Here is a 13,294-nt window from a genome sequence, read left to right as displayed (position 1 = left end):
CAGTTCCGGAACAAAGTTTCTTATTTTTCGTCATTTAGATGGCGTGAGTGTTTTTTTTTGGTATTCCGTTTACATTGGCATCAGATATCGAAAGTAGAACACTACCAGATGGCATTTCAAATGGACTGCTCCCTAACCAAGAAACCACAGCTCTACTGGACTGTTTCACAGGCTGAGTACTTAATTCTTCTGGTGGATGCCGAATGCGTATTAACCGAGGACATGAACATGCAGAGTAGGTCTACCAAAATTTTCAAATTCTGATGCACCACAGGGGTGTAACTTTGGCCCTATTCTATTTTCCATCCTGTGTTTTTCGTGACATTCTTTGTCACTCTAGGATAGGAATTGTGCCGGCAGACAAAGTCTGTCACACTCCACTGGGGCAACGATTAATGACTGAGAGATGAAATGAAATTTTTTTTTTGCTAGGGGCTTTACGTCGCACCGAAACAAATAGGTCTTATGACGACGATGGGATAGGAAAGGCCTAGGAGTTGGAAGGAAGCGGCCGTGGCCTTAATTAAGGTACAGCCCCAGCATTTGTCTGGTGTGAAAATGGGAAACCACGGAAAACCATTTTCAGGGCTGCCGATAGTGGGATTCGAACCTACTATCTCCCGGATGCAAGCTCACAGCCGCGCGCCTCTTCGCGCACGGCCAACTCGCCCGGTGAAATGAAATGATAGTGGAGAGTGTTGCTGGAATGAAAGATGACAGGGAAAACCGGAATACCCGGAGAAAAACCTGTCCCGCCTCCGCTTTGTCCAGCACAAATCTCACATGGAGTGACCGGGAGTTGAACCACGGTATCCAGCGGTGAGAGGCCGGCGCGCTGCCACCTGAGCCACGGAGGCTCTTTGTTCCGCACGTAATGGTACTAATGACAAGAAATCACATGGTTCTAATATCATCATCCCTTGGTCGGCTCTTTTAGTCGCCTCTTACGACAGGCAGGGGTACTAATGACAAGAAATCACATGGTTCTAATATCATCATCCCTTGGTCGGCTCTTTTAGTCGCCTCTTACGACAGGCAGGGGATACTGGGGGTGTAGTCTTCATCTGCGTCCCCACCCACAGGAGGTTGTGTGTTTGGTCCGCGAGAGCTATTTCATTTCGCCCAAGTCCGCTGGCAAGCCGGTTAGGACCCCCTGTCCGCCCGCCATCTGGGACGCGTCACGTGGGAGTATCATCTCTCCCCCTGCTACGCCAGCGTAGTAGGTTCGTGGTTTCCGTGGTTTCCTGTTTTCATACCAGGAAAATGCTGGGGATGTGCCTAATTAAGGTCACGGTCGCCATAAGACCTATCTGTGTCGGTGCGATGTAAAACAAATTGTAAAAAACTAAAATAATGGAATGATTAAATAATTATGCGGTGAAAACCCAAGAGAAATGTTGCCCAAGGGGCTCTTAACTTGGGAGCGTGGGTTGGCGATCACGGGGCCCTTAGCTGAATCCTGGTATTGCTTCCACTTACTTGTGCCAGGCTCCTCACTTTCATCCCTTGGCGAACTCTTGTTCTTTTCCGACCCTGACAGTATTAGGTATGAAGGCCTAGGGAGTCTTTCATTTTCACGCGTTCCGCGGCCCTTGGCTCTCTTTGGCCGATACCTTCATTTTTCAAAGTTTCGGACCCCCTTCCATTATTTCCCTCTGATTGATGTTAACAGAGGATAGTTGCCCAGTTGTACTTCCTCTGAAAACAATAATCACGACCACCCCCACAAGAACGTTTTACATACGGAATGAATGAATAATTTTAATTAAAATCACTTCCCCGGTGTTTAAATGGGGCGGTGACCAAGATGTTAGGTCCCTTTAAACAGCAAGAATCATCATCCCGCTTCTTGGTGTATTATCCATAAGTGTTCAGTTTGTTATGCCTTTGCTTGCGGGATGTAGTGTTTACAATGCACTATGTCTTCTGGTATGGGCTAGAATAAATTTGATAATTTCATTGACACCGGGCGAGTTGGCCGTGCGCGTAGAGGCGCGCGGCTGTGAGCTTGCATCCGGGAGATAGTAGGTTCGAATCCCACTATCGGCAGCCCTGAAAATGGTTTTCCGTGGTTTCCCATTTTCACACCAGGCAAATGCTGGGGCTGTACCTTAATTAAGGCCACGGCCGCTTCCTTCCAACTCCTTGTCCTTTCCTATCCCATCGTCGCCATAAGACCTATCTGTGTCGGTGCGACGTAAAGCCCCTAACAAAAAAAAATTCATTGACCTGTCTCAGTCTCATCCATGGCTTTGACAATATGAAAGTGACCGAGGTATGAGCGAAGCCAGTAATGCCATTCCTTATGCAACCAGTCCCTGCTACGAATGGTGTGAAAATATCGCTCATAGGGTCGGTTGGTGTATGCATTTCAGTGGCCTTGGCAGACTGATATGCAATAGCAACTTCTGGCTCAGTGAGGAAAGCAACGGGAAACTACCTCACTCCTCACTTCCCTAGTATGCCTCTTCAGTGACACCTAGGCTATCTATGACAGCTGTTGGTGGAGCTGTAGAGGATCAAACCAGCCTTCGGGCTGAATACCCATCATACACAATATATGCTCAGTTTTTAAGGTTATTGTACAACCAGTGACAGGAGAAGTTCAAACGAGAAATAATCGGCCTAAGTAACAGTTACCTGGTCCGGCCCCGCGGTGTAGGAGGCAACGCGTCCTCCTGAATCCCGGCGGCCCCGGGTTCGATTCCCGGCCGGGTCAGGGGTTTGTAATTGTAAATGATTAATATCCGTGGACTGGGGACTGGGTGTCTGTGCCGTCCTTAACGTTCCTTTCCTCACATTCAACACTCTACACTTCCGCAATTCCTCTTACACACAGGTTCCTATCATATGGTGAAAGTAATGGCAAAAGATCTACATAGTGCAGGTCGACGCCACGAACAAATATCATTAAAAAAAAAGAAAACAGTTACCTGATATATATTGTACTCAAATTACAAATTACTCTTTTTCAACAAGTAATCAGTAATATTACAATTACTTCAAAGAACACCAGTCTTAAGGAAATCGCTAATTTTATGTTATGGGTCTGCAATGTTACCAAAGTTTGCAAGGAAGAAGATATTTCTTTATCGTTAATTTTTAGCATAGAGCAGTGATCCTAAGGAGGCCGTAAGGAAATAATAATAATAATAATAATAATAATAATAATAATAATAATAATAATAATAATAATAATAATAATAATTCGATTACTTTTACTTAATTACTTGCCAAATCTCACTACAACATACCTGAAGAGTAGAGCAGTCCAGCGAATGATCCATTGAATCCGATCCTGATCTTCATATAGTCATCTTGGCATTCAGCTTCAATGTCTGAAAAAGACAATAGAAACAAAACGTTTATATTTAGTGTATATGCAGTATTTCATCATAGACTGTTACACTGTGACTCTGCACACACGACAACGCCCTCTAGGTCTAACTCGAAATCATTACAAATTTTAACTATCGTCGATAAGTTCGCCCTCTGTGCCTACATGGCCTAGTTCATTTTTCTGCCCGGTACTCTTGTTTTTTTATGTAATCCGTTTACCCTCCAGGGTTGGTTTTATACCGGACTCAGTGAGGGATCCCACCTCTACCGCCTCAAGGGCAGTATCCTGGAGCGTGAGACTTTTGGTCGGGTATACAACTGAGAATTAGGACAGTACCTCGCTCAGGTGGCCTCACCTGCTATGCTGAACAGGAGTCTTGTGAGGGATGGGAAGGGATAAGCAAGGAAGAGGGAAGGGAATGGCCGTGGCCTTAAGTTAGGTACAATCCCGGCATTTTCCTGGAGAAGAAGTGGGAAACTACGGCAAACCACTTCCAGGATAGCTGAGGCGTGAATAAAACCTCCACTATTCAGCTGACCTCCCAAGGTTGGCTGGATTCCGTTCCTGTCCTCGTATCACTTTCCAGATTTCGTGGCAGAGCCGGGAATCGAACCCTGGCCTCCCGGGAGTGGCAGCTAATCACACTAACCACTACACCACAGAGGCGGACAAATAATAATGATGAAAATTATTATTAATTCACGATTTAAATAGCTTTAACACTTTTATAATATTCGCAATCACTGACATGGTTTCCTTATGAGAACTTGAAGCTAAAGGCAGACATTTAAATAAGTGGAGATACACATCTCCCCCGGTACACTGTCATTACATGTGCTTCAAAAGGCGGCTTGCAATGGTGTCTCAAAGGCGCACTTGCTGCCAGCACCTGCGAAAGGTATGACACTCCAATTGATGAGCCCAGTACCACTCTGGAGCGAAACGCTAATAATTAACGATTGCAAAGGACTAAAGAACTTTGAATACGTTTATATTATTTCAGTTTATAATTTTCACGGCATTCTTTTACCTGTTGTTACCGGTATAAGCCCACCTCCGCAGCGTAATATTTAGCTTTATTTATTGCTGTCCTCGGTGGCCCGGGTTCTATTCCGGGTACTGCCAGAGATATAAGAATAGCAGGAGTGATGGTGTTCGGTTAAAATGGTACATGGGGGTGTGCCTGAAAAGAGCTGCACAACCTCGAGAAAGGACAACAGTTTACTTTTTTACTGGTATATGAAATATTCAGGGGCTGCCTGGCCGAGGCGATAAAGGCGTGGAAGGACGTGGGTTCGAAGTACTCTCGGAATAACAGCGCAAGTTCCTATGTCCAGCAACATATTACTGAATAGTAACAGCTTTTCAAACTTACTAGTAATCGTAGTAGCAGATAGTTTGTAATATTCATTCAGTGCCTAGGTAAGAATTTGCTCCCGCAGGAATTCCTTAACAAGCGGGAAAGCACAGAGTCGACCCAATTACAAACACTCAAATAACACTGAAGAATAATTTGAAACTAAACGTTCTCCTGTGGAATCAATCAATGGAAAAGAAAAGAAAAGAAAAGAAAAGAAAAGAAAAGAAAAGAAAAGAAAAGAAAAGAAAAGAAAAATCTAATATATAGTTCTTTTAAAATTTGGTTATGATGATGGGCATGGACATTCGAATATCGCTGTCTTAGAATAGTAAGAAACAATACCTTAAAGTGGAATTCACGGTGTATGGAATTTTCCTCAGCCGCGGGAATACTGTAGCTGTATATTGGAAGCATTCATTCATTCATTCATTCATTCATTCATTCATTCATTCATTCATTCATTCATAATGAAGGCTATCTCCTCGGTTGGTGGTTATCCGTGACTGGGAGAGGGACTCTCTTTCCTGTTTGCATGCGTGCACGAATTCAGTTCAGTCATACATCCATCCACTTATCCATTTGATGCATTGGAATGTTCTCACACTATCTGCTGGAGTTCAGTAGATGTAGGTTGAGAACATTCATTCATTGCTTCATCCATTCATTCATCCAGTAATAAGGACTCTCTACCCAGTTGGCGGTTATCCGCGTTTGGGAGAGAGACACTTAATTTCAGCTGATTCATTCATTCATTCATTCATTCATTCATCCAAACTGGAGTGTTCTCACCTTATCTTCTGGGGCTCCATAGATGTAGGCTGAGAACATTCAATTCATTCTATCATTCAATTATTAATGCTCCCTCCCCAGTTAGTGGCTGTCCGTTACTGGGAGAGAGAAGTGTTTGTTCATGAGCAACTCGTCCAGGCATTCATTCATTCATTCGTACAGTCATTCAGTTAATTCGTAATGTCTGTTGTAAGCTAAGGAGAAATCTGTTCGGACTCGTCAGAAAAACAAATACTTGCACTAATTAATAATAAGGGTAGGATTCATGTTGTCCCAGACTACATAACATTGTCAATAAATACAATTTTTAAAAAAGCCACAATTTAGAGATCGGGTGTAAATAGTGATTAGGTGTAATTGTAATTTTTAAGATAGTGGTAGATAAATTAATTTTAACAAGAAAAGCATGCATGTATCAAAACCGGGCGAGTTGGTCGTGCGGTTAGGGGTGCGCAACTGCGAGCTTGCATTCGGGAGATAGTGGGTTCAAACCCCACTGTCCGCAGCCCTGAAGATGGTTTTCTGTGGTTTCCCATTTCCACACCAGGAGAATGCTGGCGCTGTACATTAATTAAGACTATGGACACTTCCTTCCCAATACTGTGGACCTTTTCTATCCCATCGTCGCCATAAGACCTATCTGTATCGGTGTGATGTGAAGCAAATTGCCCCTGTATCAAAAATAATTTGGATTGCAATAAATGATCAATCTCTCCTCCGTTCCAGGTGATCCGGAACTAGGAAATGGGAGTATTCTATAATATGGAATGAAATTAGTACTTACGCTGTACTCTGGTTGTGTTGTGGCGATGTTTGTTGTAGCCTCGGTCCCACTGTTCCACGGGTACTCTCCACTCTAGTTCATCCAGAGGATGTGACCGCAGTTGTGTTATGGGCACGAAGCTCGAACCGTCTCCCACAAACACCACCTGTAACATGTTCATTACCACTGATCTTTCATTTCAAATCTTTCCAGTATAATTAATTTAAACAAAGGATACGTCAATTAGATATTGAGCTGAAGTTTTCAAGCCAGGGTTAATTGCAAATTGCATATTTCAAATTCCAAATTACATCCCTATATTTTGGTACCTACTTATTTTGAAAAAGCATTTAATTGTTAGGGGCTGCCTAGCCGAGGCGGTAAAGGCGTGCTCGGTTCGCACGGAAGGACGTGGGTTCGAATCCCCGTCAAGAAGTCGGAAAATTTAAGAAACGAGATTTCCACTTCCGGAGGTGCATATGGCCCTGAGGTTCACTCAGCCTACACCAAAAATGAGTACCAGGTTAATTCTTGGGGGCAAAGGCGGCCGAGCGTAGAGCTAACCACTCTACCCCATCACGTACCGAAGTTAACAATGGTGGAAGCCTTTACCTTCCACTCCTCCAAGGGCCTTCATGGCCTGTACGGAGGTGACTTTGTTTTTGCTTTCATTTGTTCTCACATACAGTATTTTGTTTTCTATCGTCTTAACAATCCGGAATATTGCTACTGTTGATCAGAGCTGAATAGAAAATGGTGTATACTCCTCAAGAAATAATATCGTGAGAAAGACAAAAGTCACCGATAGGTCATAGATCTAGTATGTAAATTCGAAGAAATTGGCTCTGCGAACAAGAAAACAAATAAACGTCAAGTGTTACGAAACACGAACTTGCCAATAGCTCAGCGAAGATGATTTTGATAGAAGAACAGCATTTTGTGAGCTAATGCTAATAAGAACATAACCTATAGCACATATCCTAATATAATTTACTTTTTACATGTAAATATTAACCGTAGGGACTAGATGATAAGTTTTTCCAGTTAGTCTGTAAGTTACACAATTTTAGTACGTTGTAGAATTTAATATAAATTAAACAGTGTATGTTGAAATGGCGTATGGCTTTTAGTGCCGGGAGTGTCCGAGGACAAGTTCGGCTCGCCAGATGCACGTCTTTCTGATTTGACACCCATAGGCGACCTGCCGTCATGATGAGGATGAAGTGATGATGAAGACGACACATACATCCAGCCCCCGTGCCAGCGAAATCAACCAATTAAGGTTAAAATTCCCAGCCTTGCCGGGAATCGAATCCGGGACCCCTATGGCCAAAGACCAGCACGCTAATCATTTAGCCATGGAGCCGGACACAGTGTATGTTGATTGGGCATAATAGCAAGCTCTATAGCCTGCGCCACGCTATGGGAAACAAGACGACAATAAATAAATAAATAAATAAATAAATACATAAATAAATAAATAAATAAATAAATAAATAAATAAATAAATAAATAAATAAGAGAACTGAAGTTGAACTAAATTTGACACGAACTATTTGTTCCAATGACAAAGCCACTTTTTCTTAATTTGATTTTTTCAGCTGACACGATTGTAGGTAATGAAACCGTTAAAATCCGCATACTTTTTTTAAGACGATTCCACTCAGTTCCCTGAATTTTTTTAAAATTTTGGCCTAATATTAAATAGATTTTCAGTCTTCCTTTCTCTTGATGTTTCTCTGTTGTGAACACTGGCGATAGAGCCGGTATTCAAAACCACTCTCCCCTTCTCCTTTCTCGCTCACTGCGACGAACGATTCACCACCTCTGTGTGGCGAACGGGTAGTATTCACAGTACATCATTAATTTGCGACGTTTTGCGACCGCTGGTATAAATTAATGATACGCAAGGGCAACGATATACAGGGTGACCTAAAAATCCCTTAACATATGACGAGGCAATACTTCAAGGAATATTTGTGGTAGAGAGGTAAAAATTAACACACATAATTGGCATGACATGGGGTTGTATTTGCATCAAAACGAAGTAAACAAAGCTTCAATAACAGCGCCTTTTCTGATAACGTCAACATGCCGCGATTGCAGGCGCATCTGACGCCCTCTCTCACGACAGATCCTATTACACCGTACACGGGTCTCAATTCGGCATCACTGACGTGCTACTGTCCAGCGCCACCTGTTGCCCTGTTTGCGCACTCGTTGTTGGTGTCAATAAAATTCTATGTCATGTCAAGTAAGTGTGGCCATTTGTACCTGACGTGCTACTGTCCAGCGCCATCTGTTGGTCATTTTGTGTACCTTATTTTGGTATCAATAAAACCCAATGCCATGTCAATCACGTGTGTCAATTATTATCTCTTTACCTTCAATATTCCGTGAAGTATTGCCTCGTCAAAAGTTAACGAACCTTTGGGTCACCCTGTATAATTTGAATATAAACGCACTCTGAGAAAGACTGGTATAATAATAATAATAATAATAATAATAATAATAATAATAATAATAATCAGAGAATTGGCTACATGCGTGTGAGACAGAGTTCGGGTAATAAGTGGGTTCGAACCCCACTGCTGGCAGGTCTGAGAAGGGATTTCCGTCTTTTCCTATTTTCACATCAGGCATATGCTGGGACTGTACAGTAACTAAGGCTGCGGTCGCTTCCTTCCCACTCTTAGCCCTTTCCTATTCTATCGTCGCAATAAAACCTGCCTGCGTCGATGTGACTGAAAACAAATAGCAATAAATAATAATCATATGGTCTCAGCTACCGTGTGCAGGCATTTTGATTTGATGCCATATAAGCTGATTGCGTGTCAATTTCGTTCCATTTTACTCCAGCAGAGGACCGGATATTTGGTCTTCTATGGCTGATTTTAATTCCTTCGTCGGCTAAACACCAAATGTATCAGCGGAGATCTTTTACACTCGGATATCAAACGATATGAAATGTCGAATGGACTTCTTTCCGCCCTTCAAATATCTGACTATTCATGCCGAGTTTAAACCCGCGATCTTGGAATCCAGAGGCTGACACTTTACCACTGATACTGATCCAGAGAAATGGTGGGTTTGAATCCCACCGAAGGTAACCTTGAAGATGCTTTCCGTGGTTTTACATTTGCACACCAGGTAGTCACCTGAATAATTAAAGCCACGACTTTAATTCTAGCCCTTTGCTATACTTAAGTCGCTAAAAGCCTTCCAGTGTTAGTCCGACGTTAAACCACTAGCAAAATAAATATACACTGCTGATGATCTCAAAGATGTCTCAGTGCCAACATTTTGGTAGGCAAGAAGTTATTTAGCGTGTTAGCAAGTGTACCGAAATTATATTTTTAATTTTAAAATCCCGAAAACCGATGTCAGGAATGATTCCTACAGTCTTGTGTACATGTACATCAAACAGTCTGGATCGATTATGAGTTTTCCTGCCATTGTGCAAATGAAGTTCAACAGGCGATGAAGTGGAGGAGAAGAAGCTACTAAAGAATTACTGTACTTCATTCACACCGCAAAAATCTCACACAATAACTAGGGGTTGAGCGTTGAGCCTTAAGATTTCTTTCCTGAGCTGTAATTTAATGTTTCGATCCTCGAACCTTACGCCTATCAATACAGTGCATTCACATACAGCATATGGAACCGAGTGAATCACCTCTTCTTTGTTCAATTTAAAGTTATTTCATCTTAAATACAACTGTTCAGATTAAATTTTAGTAACACTTCATGACGCCAAAGGCGTATTTCAGACTAATCTTTTAACTCATTAAAGCCTATTTTAAGGACAACACCTTCAAACTATTTTGTAAATATTACTGTCATATTCAATACATTGATTGCTGAGTCATATAATGTAAGATGTTTCGAAGCTTTTCTATGTATGAACAAGTCTGTATATTAGTACTATTTAGCTTCATCATCTCAACAGGTCACATTTTTTACAATACTCTGCTACACTTTCAGCACCAAAACTTTAGAAGCAAAATGGTTTGTGCTTCCTAACATGAATAATATATCCTGAAGATGGAGAGTTTGTTATTGATATAAATGTCTATATTAAATGAAATGCTTATTGCGTCTGGTGTTCTACTGTCCTGAACTAAATACAACAGTTTTAAAAGTTGTTTTTATTTTCGTATATTTAAAGCTGTCCGCCTCTGTGGTGTAGTGGTTAGCGTGATTAGCTGCCACCCCCGGAGGTCCGGGTTCGATTCCCGGCTCTGCCACGAAATTTGAAAAGTGGTACGAGGGCTGGAACGGGGTCCACTCAGCCTCGGGAGGTCAACTGAGTAGAGGTGGGTTCGATTCCCACCTCAGCCATCCTGGAAGTGGTTTTCCGTGGTTTCCCACTTCTCCTCCAGGCGAATGCCGGGATGGTACCTAAGTTAAGGCCACGGCCGCTTCCTTCCCTCATCCTTGCCTATCCCTTCCAATCTTCCCATCCCTCCACAAGGCCCCTGTTCAGCATAGCAGGTGAGGCCGCCTGGGCGAGGTACTGGTCATACTCCCCAGTTGTATCCCCCGACCAAGAGTCTGAAGCTCCAGGACACTGCCCTTGCGGCGGTAGAGGTGGGATCCCTCGCTAAGTCCGGGGGAAAAACCGAACCTGGAGGGTAAACAGATGATGATGATGATATTTAAAGCTATCTGTCGAGACGTCAAGTATGGTTGACTCCTACGAACTTCGCACGCAAGTAGTTTGAGCTATCTAATGAAGGGAACGCCTTACTCCAGCGTCTTGCAATGTACGCTTGCACGTCGGGTGGCATACACGAAAGGCGTTCAGTGAAGTTGCAGAAGTTGCAGCACGTTGGAGCATCAAAGTCAAGCAGCCGAGCGACGTGAGACGAGTTTCACGCAGCCGAGAGCACACCTACTGCCTCAGTGATGGATACATTTTTAAAGTCACACTAAGTATATATATTTTTTTCGACAATACCTATCACTACGGTGATCATGCTTCCCGGTTTGAACGTTCTATCCACTTGTCCCGGACAATTTACGAAAAACCCCGATAACAATTTTAAAAATTTAGAAATGACGAAAATAAGTGTTATGTAAACAGTGTTGTTAATCTGCCCAAATTTGTGGAGAATTGGCAAGTTAGCCACATTGCCGGAACCAGAGTCTTAAATGTCTTCTTCTTCTTCTTCTTCTTCTTCTTCTTCTTCTTCTTCTTCTTCTTCTTCTTCTTCTTTATCTGCTTAGCCTCCAGGGTCGGTTTTTCCCTCGGACTCAGCGAGGGATCCCACTTCTACCACCTCGAAGGCAGTGTTTTGGACCTTCAGACTCTGGGTCGGGGGATACAACCGGGGAGAATGACCAGTACATCGCCCAGGCGACCTCACCTACTATGCTGAACAGGGGCCTTACGGGGGATGGAAAGATTGGAATGGATAAACAAGGAAGAGGGAAGGAAGCGACCGTGGCCTTAAGTTAGGTACCATTCCGCCATTTGCCTGGAGGATAAGTGGGAAGCCACGGAAAACCACTTCCAGGATGGGATTCGAAATCACCTCTACTCAGTTGACCTCCCGAAGCTGAGTGGAACCCGTTCCAGCCCTCGTACCGCTTTTCAAATTTAATGGCAGAGCCGGGAATCGAACCCGGGCGTCCGGGGTTGGCAGCTAATCATACTAATCACTACACCACAGAGGCGGGTCTTAAAGGTCAGTTGGAGCAATAAAGCTTTTCATTCAGCTGAAATTCTCTCCGGTTCCATTTCTTACTGTACTAATTACAGGGTAATCCTATTACAGCGAATAATTAATATTGTGATAAAAAAGCGTGTCGTTGTGCCTAAAGGAAAGTGTAAGTTTACGGATGCGTTATTTTATTTTTTAAATTTTATTTTAGAACTTACCTATTAGAGGGTTGCCAATAGGACAAGGTATAATTCATTTTTCATTACATAACATATCAGCGAGGAATATGAAATGTCTTTCACATACGGTACAGGAAGGAATTAAGAAGCAAAATTTACGCACACGAAACTATTGAATGTATAAATGGTTTCTCAATATTGATATTAATGGTAACTACCGCTATGTTTGTCCATACGTTTTTCTATACCTAATAAAGTCCAAAACTGCGATTAGAATTTAGGAATTGTTCCCCAGGCTCCCAAGATGAAGTCAATCGAATGCAATGTGTTCAGTGTGCTTTGATGTTCTCTGAAGAACGTGGAGGGTGCTCAGATATTACTGTCTATTTGAGAAGTGCTAAACAATAATTTGTCAGTTGAAGAATGTTGACCAACATTATCTTCTTATTTTAAAAAGAATGAATCCATAGAACAATCACGGTAATAGAAGCCATTCTGTTTTGCATTATATAAGATTTAGGACCTCGCACTGTTCTTCGTATGTAATTTAGAAGTTATTTAACACTAGCCAGAAAGAAAAGTGAGGGCGCGGCTGTGAGCTTGTATCCGGGAGATAGTAGGTTCGAATCCCACTATCGGCAGCCCTGAAGATGGTTTTCCGTGGTTTCCCATTTTCACACCAGGCAAATGCTGGGGCTGTACCTTAACTAAGGCCACGGCCGCTTCCTTCCAACTCCTAGGCCTTTCCTATCCCATCGTCGCCATAAGACCTATCTGTGTCGGTGCGACGTAAAGCCCCTAGCAAAAAAAAAAAAAAAAAAAAGAAAAGTGAGGCTACAGCAATTAACACTGAAATTAAGCCTAGGAATGCCAACCTATATTTTATTTCATTGTATACACACGGGAGGGGTGGGGGAGTGGGGAGGGGGTACTGTGTGATCAGCACTTAATGTCAAGTTTCTGGGAATCTATAATGTTTATTGTTTGAGATTTTCAGCAGAGACAGAGCTTATAACTTGGTCACATCATCAGGTGTCAACCTTTCAACGACTTGCCTACTAATAGATATGCAAATATGTTTAATGTCCTAATTTCAGTCTAGTCACTCGAGATAGTTCTGTAGAACCACTTTATCAGTTTTTGTCACATACTTGAGCCTAGAAATGTCACTGCCTGTAGAACGGTCATTCTCATCTG

At 42.6% G+C, this 13,294-nt stretch overlaps 1 protein-coding gene across 1 annotated transcript in view; it reads right to left on the bottom strand.

Moving 5' to 3' along the window:
- LOC136874347 (uncharacterized) overlaps window positions 1-13,294 on the bottom strand; it is a 129,588-nt gene that overhangs the window by 70,321 nt on the left and 45,973 nt on the right. The window contains exons 4-5 of the mRNA XM_068227762.1: window positions 6,274-6,418; window positions 3,255-3,338 (exon numbers count right to left, since the gene is read on the bottom strand). Coding sequence (XP_068083863.1) covers window positions 3,255-3,338; window positions 6,274-6,418 — 229 coding nt within the window. The remainder of the gene's footprint in view (window positions 1-3,254; window positions 3,339-6,273; window positions 6,419-13,294) is intronic.

The sequence above is a fragment of the Anabrus simplex genome, chromosome 5 (assembly GCF_040414725.1).
Source record: "Anabrus simplex isolate iqAnaSimp1 chromosome 5, ASM4041472v1, whole genome shotgun sequence".
Taxonomy (NCBI): Eukaryota; Metazoa; Arthropoda; class Insecta; order Orthoptera; family Tettigoniidae; genus Anabrus; species Anabrus simplex.
This window is presented reverse-complemented; position numbering and strand designations above follow the sequence as displayed.